The sequence below is a fragment of the Curcuma longa genome, chromosome 3, assembly GCF_044706935.1.
Source record: "Curcuma longa cultivar G26 ecotype Majalengka, Jawa Barat chromosome 3, ITB_CL_G26_1.1, whole genome shotgun sequence".
In the NCBI taxonomy this organism is placed as follows: Eukaryota; Viridiplantae; Streptophyta; class Magnoliopsida; order Zingiberales; family Zingiberaceae; genus Curcuma; species Curcuma longa.
The window spans coordinates 13,197,046-13,210,888 of record NC_133863.1 but is presented as its reverse complement, the minus strand read 5'-3'; the positions used below and the strand labels follow the sequence as shown (position 1 = coordinate 13,210,888).

At 32.5% G+C, this 13,843-nt stretch overlaps 1 protein-coding gene across 3 annotated transcripts; it reads right to left on the bottom strand.

Moving 5' to 3' along the window:
• Positions 1-183: 183 nt before the first annotated feature.
• Positions 184-12,498, bottom strand: LOC141824485 (uncharacterized). Of its 3 annotated transcripts, none has more exons than XM_074711782.1 (11): positions 12,200-12,498; positions 11,832-11,932; positions 10,759-11,166; positions 9,729-9,839; positions 7,758-7,848; positions 3,984-4,052; positions 3,531-3,608; positions 2,605-2,697; positions 947-997; positions 581-808; positions 184-472 (listed from the first exon to the last, which is right to left on the bottom strand). In XM_074711782.1, exons 2-11 carry the CDS (start codon positions 11,915-11,917, stop codon positions 353-355), a joined length of 1,335 nt encoding a protein of 444 aa, XP_074567883.1. In that variant the 5' UTR covers positions 11,918-11,932; positions 12,200-12,498; the 3' UTR covers positions 184-352. The 3 variants fall into 3 exon arrangements, with proteins under 3 accessions (XP_074567883.1, XP_074567884.1, XP_074567885.1); XM_074711783.1 differs by having other exon boundaries at positions 2,605-2,682; XM_074711784.1 differs by having other exon boundaries at positions 10,759-11,155; positions 11,857-11,932.
• Between the last annotated feature and the right edge of the window lie 1,345 nt (positions 12,499-13,843).

The window sequence follows — 13,843 nt, the reverse complement described above, 5'->3', positions numbered from 1 at the left end:
AAAAAATTATATCAGATTTCTTTAATACATGAAACAAGTCGAATTTATTCTTATTAATTTGAACAGATTGACTGTCAATGGAGCATACCATGAATTGATCAACACTAATCCATTCCACTCTGCAATGAGAGAGCATAGTTACAAAAAAAATGATATATGAAACTCTTACAAATACATAATCCCGAGAAAAAATTTATTATCATTGACAACAACTTTATAATTACACCAAAACTATCTTTCATAAAGCACAGCTACACTGAAATTTTAAATAAAATATCACAAACAAACACAACAAACGTCACGTCCGATGGGAGATGTAAATTTTAACATTATCTTTCAACACAAGAGGGGGTCAAAGAAGAATCATCTCCCAGCCTAAAGAATTTACAGCGCAGGTCTTCAGCAACAAGGGTTTCAGGTCTCTGAGTTCACTGAGGATCTCTTCATGCATAGACTCTTGAGACAAGGCAAACTGCAGATAAGAAAAAATGGGCAAATCATAGAAAGGACACAAGATAAAGGTATGGCGGTAATTTTATAATGCAGCAAGAGTTTTGTAAAAGAAAACGATGCCAGAGACCTTCAGTGTCCAAAGGATATAAGAAGCTGCATACTGTGCTTGATCATGGGTGTCGTAACATCCATCAGCGATGTTTAAGAAGGATCGTGCAAACTGCAGCTCTTTTGCGAGAAATATCTGTGTTGTGGAGCTAATAAGATCTTCAGATTCTGTGACTGCTGCTCCTTGGTTAGTGGTGAAGTGCTTTATCCAACACTGAGTGAGGAACCGACGATGAATCCATAAGGCCTTCAAACAATTTAAAGACCAGGAAGAAATTATTAGCTAGTGCTTTTATAAGGTTAATGAAAATCTTCGAAGAACAATGCAACATGATCCTTCTCAATGCTGCAGCAATAATGACTAGATGGCTATCGTGGCCTATACCTCTCTTCCAATGTAGCGTCTAATTAGCAACTCTGTCCATTTAAACTCTTCCTGTTAAAAAGAAAATGAAAGAAATCTTTCATTCAGCCTGTCTTTATTTAGTAATCAGAATAACTAAAAAAAGCATTCCCTCTATTAACAGGAAACATGAAAATGGCTACACATATTGAAGTAACATAAGTTTCCATATGGAATTGCAGTTCATGAGCCTCTACAAACCATATGAAGTGGGTCAGATATCAAGTTTATATCTTATTTAATTTTTTATCTTAAATCAAATTTTAAAAATAGATGGTGAAACAAATTGAACTAAATTGAAAATTTTGATTTTAGGCATTGAATTGAATCGGGTTGGGTTTGAAACGAACCCATCGAGTACACATGGTTATTAGGGTCACATAGGATAAATTTGAATTGTTTTAAGCAATTTATGACTGAACCAAATTTCTATGTGGGAGTGGATGCCATCACCTTCAACCCCTCCTTATTTTCTCAGCTTCCTGTGGCCTTAGGTGAAGTTGCTGCTTAGCATCTAAGGCACCGCCAAGTCTCATCTCACTTATCAATTAGAGTGAAGGTTAGAAGTTGGTAACTCTATTGTGGACGTTGAGAAATAATTATCTATTTCAAACTAATCTCGATTGGCTCAGGTGTTTCATATCATTGAAACATCTTCGCTATTTTATCGATATCGATCGAGGAGAAATTGCAAGGTAAAAATTTTATTTTATTATATTTCAATTTTAGTTTGGACTATTTGGTTTAGGATGGAGAAATAATGGTTGTTCATTAGCCATGAATATTGGTAATTGGGGTTATGTCAAGGTAGTTGGGTTAAGATTGGATCCATCAACCTTGAGTTCTAATTAATTTCTAGATTTTGTGTTAATATTATTATTATTAGAGATTTATATTAAGTTTTTATAAGTTATTTCTATATTTGTATTTGTAGATACTCATTAGAGGGGAGCACACAAATTTCCAAATCACTACTTATTGTAGATTGAGATAGGTAAATTTATCCTGGGGCATTTACACATTCCTTTTGCATAAATTAATATATAAAAATAGATTATGTATATACTGTTATAACTATTTTGAAAAAGGGATAAAATGATATTAAAATAGTAAAATAAACCACAAAGAAATTAGATTATTGAGGAAACGACAATTGGATTTTTTTTGTGTTATATATACATCGGTGATCATATGAGGATTAGCATGAGTTTGTTTTCAAAAGTTAAACAATTGATACTCTCATTATTTTTCAATAGATTTCTATTATTATATTATTTTACCTTCGATGCTATTTGTTGATTTATATGTTAATACTTGTGCACCTCTTTATTTTGTAAATCCCTTAATGTATAATTATATTTAGGTAACCTTTATAAAAAGGTGAATTAGGTTACTTTCTCAAACTAACTAAGAAGATGTGAACCCAAAATAAAATAATTAGAAAGGAAGCAAGGTAAGGGCAATATTAGAGTAAATTAGATGACCTTGGCCTACAATAGACCAGACTCTCACTAATGAATTTAGTAAATAATGCAAGTGTCAATGCCAAGGAAAAAACACGATGATAGATTTTGAGATATCAATATCCCTGAAATAAATGCAGCGTGCTCTGTCATGATCTACTTGGAAAGAATTTGTACCTTATATAATAAACAAACATCAAAATTGCAACTGGTGGAAGCCTCATGGTATTCCTTTAGTAAGTTAAGCATCAATTCCTGCAGAACACCAAGCTGACATATGTTTATGCACTTGTACCGTTTATAAGCATCTAACACGCTAGCACTCACATATGATACATGAAAACGGCAAGATAACTCCAAATAGATGTGTTACATTAATCATCCATTACAAAACTTGGGGCCAATTAAAATAAAGTGATAATAACTTAAAATTTATCGAACGTTCCCATAAATGTTTTACTTCACTATTGAAACGTTAATTACATTGAACCTGTTGAGGTTGAATTGAAATTAATTGGCCAACTTAGTATAACTATCAGCAACATGTGCTCAACAAGTATTGTCGGGAAAACAAGGCAAATCAAATCTATTATAAAATTTGGCTGTTTTAGTTCTACTTGAAAACCTAGCAACTCAAGTTTCTCATATAAGACCACAATGCAACAAAAGATGATTTCGCTCACCCCAAGCAGTCATAGAAGCGAGATATAGACAGGTAAATCAGGTATCGAGCAAGGCCCCCAGGTGGGAGAGCATTCCACGGTTGTCAACCCTGCGATTCAACCCGTGCCCAATGCGACAAATCTATCACCTAGGAACCAACTCGGCCACACCCTAAGGGCTTCTCATATAAGACCACAAGCCAAGACATGGAGTGCAACAAATCAAATTTCTCTAAAATTTTTGTAGGACAAACTAGATGGTCAGATTTTATTGAAAAGTTGGGCATCATTTAAAAATTCATTTGGATAATTTTTAACTGGATTGAAATTTTGCTCATGATTCAAGAAATATTTTGTAGTGTAACTGTGAATCTAATTCTAAAAGATTATTGATGATTTAATGAGACAACAAAAAAAGGGAAACCTCTAAAAAAAGCTTACTCTGCGGTAGTGGAAGCAGCAATTATCAGCAACATGCAACTCTGTCCATTTTTTTGATTTGGCCAATTCATGAAACACCTGAAATTATCATGGAAAAATTAACCATTTGTGCATTGTGCTTTGAAATTAAGTTGCTATGAAGATAGATGCTTTGATATACTTGCAAAAAAGTACATATGAAAATGAAAAAAAAAAAACTCCAACAGACTATCATACAGAACAACTTACATGATATTTTAGGACCAAACAAATCAACTGCCATCTAAAACAGAGTCATGAATACATTAGTCGAATATTATGATGTCATGTGGCATGGATCAGCGCATCCCCAACTTTTCAAAATAGGCAATTCATTTTTGGCCATTGCTAGCCAGGTGTAACATGCCTAAGCAGCTAACATTGCATAGAATGGCAGCTGTGCAAACTAGTAAAATAAAACAGTTTAAATCTAACCTGATCACTAGTCATGCAAGATATAAGCCAGCAACGGTGGCCCCATGCTCGATAGTTCATTTTTGATTTCTGCAAATAAGTAAATCAGTCAGATAGGAATAAGGATATATTACCAAGTGTCAAACCCATTTTTCAAGCTTGACTATATTACCATAACATAAGTCAAACCAGATAGTTAAATGTGACGACATCAAAAATACATGATGTCTACAGTGATCAGCAGATTGGAAGTTAATTGACAGGTAGCAAGTCAGCCATAGAGACAGAACCTGCTTATGCTATGAGAGGAAAAAACATCCAAAAGTGACAGATGGAAACCATATGGGAAACTTATTCTTCTTGTCATCCAGATTGTTTTTGCTACATATACTACATTATAATGTAGCAAAAACAATCATGCTAGGAAAGAGCAGAAAGTGAATTTCATTAAAAGTCAACAGCAACTGCCATGTGTCTGTTCTTCATCTAATTAGATTAAAATATGTGAAACTTAATTATGTCACATTGGAAAAGGGCTTTATGCCACCTAGTCCATATTTCCTAAGTTGCTCTAATTTATGCTACACCATCAATAATGCCAACCCCCACCATGAAAGAAACAAGGAAAAAGTGGAGGGTACACTGGGCCTTGACAGCTAACGTAAGACTATGCCAATAAAACCTAATCACGAAGCCCAATCATAAATGGCATAATGTGCTGCCATGACATATGTGCCTTAAATGCAAAATATGGACTAGGTGATCATTCATGCATCTAGATTCACGAAACTAGTCCATGGCCAAAGGATTGCATTAAAAGCTTGAAATATAAGCATGTTTTCATGAGTGGGAGAAAAAAGTAGAAATATAAATAATACAATCTTATAAGTAGGCAATGTACAAATAGTTTAGCTAGTATGAAGATCAGAATTATAAAGATAATAGTGCAGAAGTAAAAGAGTGTGGTTACATCAGGATAAGCAGCTAAACTCAAGGGATTGCTGTCAGTTAAGGTGACAAGATCCCTTTCAAACAGTGGAGTGCAATTTAATAATACAAACCCGCCCAATAGATGGTCTCTGCATTATTTGGCATTTGCATTTATTTTAGCAGATTTGTTGGTTGTTTCACTTCAAATGTTTCTTTTACTGAAGCCCATGTCATCCTGAGGTATTTGTTTTACATATCATGCTAATATTTTCCCGAGCAGAAATTTTTAGTGTATCAGTACAGAATGATGATTCTATGCTTTATATAAGAGCTCCCAATTCTTTTTCTCACTTATAATTTTTGCAAGGAAATTTTTTTTAGATAATCCATAGGATTATAACATGAACACTTTAATATACTTCTGTTTAATCTCTATGGAAAACATTTATAGAAGTAATTGAAACATCAATAGAGCCCTTATCAATTACAGTCTTAAAATTAGGTGTATTAGAAAAGCTAAAACTGCAATCAGTCTAGCTCGTATGAAGATAGAATTATAGACATAATGTTGTAGAAGTAAAAGAGTTAGCAAGGAGGTACTCCAATAAATTGTCCAAGGAAATGAATACTGAATATTGTAAGATTTATAAATCAAAAGGGAATTAAGAAAAATTGAAATGAAGTCATTTAAAATATATTGCAAATCATATAAATATTAGAAATTTGAATAAACATATTAGTGGCAAAGGATATGGAGAAATGAAGGTGTAGATAGAGGTTTTGCATTTGGGAATACAAACAGAAATTTTGATACTGCAGCATCTCATAGTCTTGCAATTGTTAGTAAAAATGTATATGTGATAACAGTAAGCAAGACCATAATCACAGGGCAATGAAAACTCCCTCCCATTAGAAAGGTAGATCAAAATTATGTATAAAAAATAGTAAAGTTGTACCTAGTGAAAGCCAATCCACATGATCTAATGAGTGATGACGCTAGTTATGTCTGAGTAATTCAATTAGAAGAAGAAAAAAAGTATCCAAAATTTTCTAGAACATGGATAACAAAATGAAAACTCCCTCCCATTAGAAAGGTAGATCAAAATTATGCATAAAAATACTAAAGTTATACCTAGTGAAAGCCAATCCACATGATCTAATGAGTGATGATGCTAGTTATATGTCTGAGTAATTCAATTAGAAGAAGAAAAAAAGTACCCAAAATTTTCTAGAACATGGATAACAAAACTTTAAAGATGATAAAATAAGACCTTCACAGAAGTTTGAAATATAGACGTTAGTAATATTGATTTCATGTGAACTTCCGATGACAAACAATAAGGCAAGGTTAACTTTTATGCTCTATGAACTATAGAATATTAGAAGATAAAGATAGATAATTGAGAGAAGAAAGATGATTGGGAAGATATATAGTTTAACTTTTTCCTTTCTTTCAAGTTGTCTACTATGAAAGAAAGAAAGTTAAGAAGATAATAGATATGTTTGATATCAAATCTTGACTACATGGGAAGAACATAAAGAAGATATGTTCTTCAAAATTGTCTTATTTGCCTAGATTTAAAAGCCGGCTAGAGAAAGCAACTCACAATTGTCATAAATGTGAAAATCACGTGCTTCCATGATACTGCCACTAACACTTGTCACTCATGAGGTCCATCTCAAGACCTTCACAATCCATAGGTAAGATTTAAAGATTGAAGTTTCAGTCTTCAACCGAAGATTAATGATTATGTTTTCCTAATATAGCATTGGTTCTTATAGTATCCTATTAAGGTTAATTTTAGTATTTTCGAAGACCCGTATTAAATAGTGCTCTCCAGGTATATCGTAAGAAAATTGATTTTTTTTTCACATGTTGATAAATATATCATGGTTAATCATTGGAATTGAACTTGGACTTGCACAAATATAATTAGATCATGTTTAGGTACAAACTATGGATACATCACAGTTTCTCCTACTCTAATGTGAATCCTTTTTTGCTATTCTTGGTGCTTTAGTTGGTGTATTTCCTCTTCGCCTACATTTTTTTAGTGTTTTATCTCTACACACAAAATGGAATATGTTATGGGAAGAGAACATATTTCGATTTCAGATGGTATCAGCCGAGACAAGCTCAGTCTCAGTTGGTCCATGTTGGAATGAGCAACACAATGACATTTAACTGTGATGACGCAATATTGGTGTTAGTTGACCACCAAAATAATACGGTTTTAACCAAGCAGAGAGATACAATTACCGTTCGAAACAATGCTCACAAGTCCATTACTCTTGCAAGATTGTTCATTCTCACAGGACTGCTGCCTGGCTCACAATATGCTGATACAATTGAGAGCCAACACTGCGTAAGGTAGAAAGCATGCCATGGCACTAGTAATATGGCCAATTTGATGTTTCCTTTTCTGTTTTCATGATGATAATATTAAAACAGTCTAAACCTTTTCTCTACGTGGATATAGAATCTTATACTATAACCCTTTTAAACAGTCTGTAAAAAAAAGTCAACTGCCACTTAATTCTATGATGCTAATAAACAATCACTTTGTTCATATTCTTAAGAAAATTCAATCAGTTAAAGACGCGAAGGCAGGAGAAAGGAAGGAAGATCAAAACTCCACCAGTCCCAGGGTAAATTTGTCCACCTCATGGACAAGAGCAGTGGATCTTCTAGGGTTCTAAAACCAAAACCAAGCAGGCATAGAAACAGAACTAGTTTAGTATCACATGCATATTTTTCATTGTCGGCGTGGTCAAGTCAGCTCTCACACTAACGCTGTTATGAATAAAAAGGATTTCAAGAACATCATGATATCTGAAGAAGCCCCATAAATATGAGAAATATACCTCTGCTATTTTCTCCACTAGGTCAGATTCCTCTCTGATAATTCCAGGTAAATCCTGGAGGTAATCTCCTACTATCTTAATCACCCATCTCCTGGACCCCCAAAAAACATGTCTCTCATGAATATAAGATCACTATCTAAAAACAAAACCAGATAATACATCAAAATTTAGAGAGCATTAGAGATATGACAATTCGTTAAAAATTATAGAATGATTTTGACAGCAAAATAGAACACTCTGAATATAAGTTCGCTATATAAAATAAAAAAGCATATAATGGATCAAAATTGGGGAGCATTAGGGATGACCTATCTTAAAAATTATATAAATATTTTGACAACAAAATACAATGTCATCAGAATATATGCAAAAACTTGACATCAATTTATAATGACAAAGACATCATTAATACCATAGCTTACATGAAAAAATAGCATCTTTCTATCAAAAGATGAATTATAGATATAATAACAAGTGGCTTGTGACATATTTTAATCATTATAGCAAATAAATGATTTGATCACATGACCAACATTATCATCAAGATTGAATGTTCAAATTAAAGGTGTCAAATGGCCTAGGCACCTGAAGCAAAACATGACCAGTGCAGCGCCTATAAACTAGGCTCAACCAGAATAGTACTTGATCAGGCCTTTCCTTGCTCAAGTCCTAACCAAACCTTAGGCCAAACTCATTTTAGGGATTTGAAGCACATAAAACTAATCACCATAGGCAGGACCAAGCAAAAGCCCTTAGGCAACTTCATAGCATATAACTTTTATATTTTTTGTCTACTCTTTATTACTTTTTCTACCATTATATGGTGTTCTAATTAGTCACTGGCTCACTAGATAGTGGAGACATGAGAAAGAAGTCACTTGACTATGGTCCATATCCAGGATGAGATGATAGATGCTAATCTTTCATAGCAACTGATTAAATAATAAAACGAAAAATGGGTTTACTGAAGACATTATGTGAGCTGACTTAGTTCAACTTGAAAACAAGGTTACTTTAAAATATTAAAACATGCTAGGTATCAGTTTTTGGTCAGAACTATACAATTTCAGTATTATATCTTGCCAACACTCAGCAAACGATTGCACAAGTAGAAGCATTCTGAGATAAATTTGAATAGATTTTGTTCTTTTAATTTCCTTACGTTTGACTTTTGAAATTATACACATACATGCATATAACTCCTCAAACATCATATCATGCTAGATTACTATAGTATCATATTTTGTGCCATTTGTTTAACTAAACATCAGATAATTAATTTTAACAATGTTCCAAAACTCTCCCTTTGCAAAAACTAATCATAACATCAAGATAAATAATCATATTTCAACTAATATTAGTATACAATGAAACAATTAATATATTAACATCAATATGTTTAATTAAATATAATTAATCCCTTATAGCAATATAACTTACTGATATAAATGTTAATAATATTTGTTAACCCACTGTTCTTCAATTAATATGTTTAATTAAGAAACCCTAATCGTGTGACAAAGACTCACACACACAATCCCCCCTCCCCCCAACCTGTCCCCTTGAATTGGCCGGAATCACTGATCACTTCAGGTTATTATTGATTTCCTTCAGTGAGTGGATCAATAAGTTTCACAGGTGTTGACCAAAACAATAAGATTTAAACCATGTTGCCAGTTGCATCCAAAAGCCAATTCCAAGGAGGTTTTTGATATAGAATCAATTTGTTTGCAAAAAACTGACCATATGTGTAATATCAATCTAGTACACTTTAAAGTGTTTAACATATTTGATCAGTATCATTTTTCCTGATATGTTAAGCAAATAGTCATCAATTACAAGAAGAAAAAAAATTATGTTTGCACTATTGATAGAACTAAGTAAGAGATTCAAGTTCCTAGCCAACTAAGTGGTTTAGCTTACTAAATGTTATAAGCTCAAATAACATATATATATATATAAAGAGGTTACCTCTGACTCCAGGCATATTCAACTTTTGGAGCACCTGAAAGGATAAGTGAAGAGAATCGAAGCTCCTCAAGAAACAGTGGCATCTCATGTTTTCTTGAAAGAACTAGCTTTCTGAGAAGGTACAACAATTTAACCATCATCAAAATAATTTTTATCGAATGAAATGTACATCTCGTAGAGACACATCATGTCCATTGAACATAAAATAGCAATATATTATTCAGATAAATTCATTACCAATTGTTCAATTTGATCACTGATCACAAGAATTTATCATTGTCTAATGATTTAGATACCATATTATTTGCTTATTATTAAGGTACTTTACATTATATTATATATTATATCATGTGTGAATTATATATAATGGTAAGCTTTACTAAATCAATTAATGGTAATCTTTACCAAATTAATTAGGTTGTTTGTTAAGTATAACAAACAAAACAAAACAAAATTGCATTTCTATCACAATCATACTCTACTTTTCACAATAGATTTTTTTTTTCTATTTTGAAAAATAGATAGAAAAAAGATAACCAAATCCAAATCCAACATTTATTCTACATACCAAAGCAACTAGTTCTAACTGATCTTGTTTGATATAGAGGAGTTCAATACACAAATTAATGTCAATCATTTATCTTAAAATAAAAAACTTGATGTTCTTCGGGATATGTCAATTATACTTATTCCACGACCTTATTATTGTACATAAAGGACTTTTTGAACATGTGGTAGAAACTGATTTTTCTAAAGAACAAATCTTCCCTGGAACTAAATTTCCTTTTTTTATTCCAAATATTTCTATGAATACATTTTTTGACATAAAAGTATGTTTTTTAAGAACTGTCATTCACAAAAAAAAGGTCACTTATTATCATTGTGTCAGTAAAGACATGTATGTTCCAAATGAACAGTTCGTTTTAGCCATTATTTATATTTAGAAGAAATAAAATAAGCATGCTTACAAATAAAAGAGTGAAGCTCAGATCCTAGCTACCATAAGAAAAAGTATTAAACTAGAACTGGCCTGTCATTCCAAGCACTGCTGAAGTTGCAGCTTAAAATCAGTAAGGCCTTTGTGTGTTTTAGAATTTCATCTTCAAGAAGATGATCAAAGTTTGCCTGAGCAGATGCACTACAAAAGGCACCTTTGTTCAGTGTTAAGTTGATAGATGCTTTATATCTTCTAGATACGTCCATATATGCATGCCGAGCAGCAATGTACAAATGAGATAGCACATCAGTGGAGATTGCCAACTTATTATTTCTGTTCCAGAAAAAATTCTTGTCATATTGAACTGTATTCAACTCTGCTATATTAGTCTCTAGACTAACATTGGCCGACTGAATAGGAGTGCACTGGTCGAGAGAAGAACCACTTAAATCCTGATCTAGTGAAACAAACTGGGATGCGCCTAAGAAACCTATTTCATCACTGCAATAAACAGAAAATCCAAAAAGCAAGATCATTTTAAAAAATCAGATCATAACTTAAATGAATAAAAGAATAGTTATTTATTATTGCTTTAAATGACACAAATTAAGAAGCTCAAATAGTCATTGTATGATACGCATACCAATATCCCATGAACCTTTCTTACAAAAATATTGTCTTTAAATTAAAAGAAAAAATATTAAAGAAATGAAAAGATGGTTGCAAGATCAAAGAAAAGCAAATATTTCAGTGGTGCTGTTGAGATGAGACTTTCTATCATGGTAAAGTTGGTCCTGCAAAACCTAGTTTCAATAAAAGAATTACTCATTCTAGTAGCCTTTTTTTTATCTTTCATATGGGTGCTGTTGTATCTTAAACAACTTCCTAAATCAGTGGGCAATGAAGCATATCTTGTAGAATTAGATCTGTAAAATATTCAGAGGGCTACTCCAGATTTTTTTTTCTCTAGTCTTAGGAAGCCCTTATTGGCTCTAATGTAGTCAAACTACCTCCTCCATCAGTTAGAGAACTTTAATATGTGCCAGTGTAAAGAATCTTCATGAATCATGATATAATTAGGAACATCATTTGGTATAGGAAAAACAAAAAGGAAACTACAAAATGCATATGTTTTCATAAAGGAAAATGGAACTTAGCAAGCTCACATGAGTTTATCTCCTTCCAATATACCTTCAAATTGCTCCAGTAAAGACATTTCACCTCCTCGTGAGAAACTTGAATCCTCTTCCATTTTCAAATTTAGTATCTAGAAGATGGAAAAATAAGTAAACCAAATTATATGGATTCATCAAAGAAACAATTGAAAAGGCTGGAAACAGTGAGATCATCTGTCACTTCAATTTTCTAAAATTTTTCTACTTTTAACAGACAAAATATCAGGGACGCGATGAACTTAGTGTTGCCTACGGAGTGTGCATTCCAGGAGAAAGGAAGAGAAGGGGAAGGAGAGAAAAGGAGGGAGGAAGTTGTGTATTTGGATGAAAATAGGGAACGAATGAAGGAGGAAAAAGACCTCTGCTGCACGCTGCCCTCTCAAGCTCTCCGGCAGTCCTTCACCACAGCTCCGACACGCGGCGTGAGTGAATGCCGATCGGGAAAATGAGGCGTCGAGGAAGCTGCAGCAACCCAAAAGGCGCGGCGTCGGCGACGGGCTTTCACCTTCTCCTCCGGTGGTCGGCAACGGGAACTTTTCCCTCTTCGGGCGAGCGTGCGAAGAAGCCAATCGGGAGAAGACCAGACGGTGCTGGGAGGGAGGAGACGCGGCGGGCGTCCTCACGGTTTGTTTGGGAGGAGGTGAGGGAAGGAGAAGGAAGGACAATTAAGGGGAAAGTCAAGGGGAAGGTCTTGTTTGGAAAGGAGTGAGCGAAGACGAAGAAGGATAGGGAAGAATAAATTTTCTCGAGAGACTTTTACAGTCTCGAGATAAAAAAAAATAAAAATAATTTTAAATATAATTTATTTTAATTTTATTTCTATTTTAAAATATTAATTATTAAATAATTTATTTAATTTATTTAATCTAAATTTTTTAAATTTCTCTCGTTAAACGTAATCTTTTCACTCCTTTCTTATATCAATAAATTTTTATAAATATATATATATAAAATATAGATTTATCCTTTGTCGTACCAAAACGTACAGATTTTATGTTTCGCATACTTATTGTATATCTATTTATTATTTTTTTAAATTTTTTTAATTTATTTTAATTGTAAATATTAATTTTAGTTAGTCTCACATATCATGATTTTAATAAAAAAATCTTACATCTATAAATTTAATGAGTTTTTTATATGTAGATTTATTTTAAAAAATAATGATATGGTTATAATTTTATATATTTAATTTTTATTTCCTTTTCTTTCCTCTCAAATAAGGTAACACATGTTATTTAATAAATCTTCTATTCCTCCCAAACAAATAAATTATAAATATGTTTCTTCACTATCTTTTTCCTTTCGTTAATGAACCTTCTCTTTGACGCCATCCAAATAGAGCGTCAGAGAAAAAATCACGATTTTGGGAAAGAAAATCACGATTTGAGTGAAGAGGAGGGCGACACGGATCCAGATTTTATTTTAGGGATATTGTAACAATAAATAAATAAGGATGAACGAATGTCACAATGTGGGTTTTATTAAATTTAGATCAATTCATAACTCCATCTCTTAACTCAATACCTAAATTTATATAGTGATTAACTTAAATTCGATTCAAAATCAAAACTTGCAATTAGAATAAAATTAATTTGGTTAAATTCATGATGAAATCCATCATCACTTCCGATCTATCAAAATATTTTACATTAGAACTAAATCAATTTGGTTTATTTCATCTTCATAAGACAAAATCAATCATCTTTGTCTTTCGTTCGGTCCAACTATACTTTATCTTTCTCGATCTAAAAATTCAATTATCAAATTCATTTTAAGTATTTTGGAAAATTTATATTGCATGTGATCTAATAAGTTTCCGACTATATTAGTCGCCCAAAATTAATTATTAATTACAAAACAATCATGAGTAACATCTAGTAATACATCATGACTCTCAATTGATTGAAAAAATCAATGATTGATTTCATAATCATTTTTTAGCCCTTCAAGCAGCTACAATGAGACACGCATCATTTCTTTACCCTCTTGATTTAAGACAT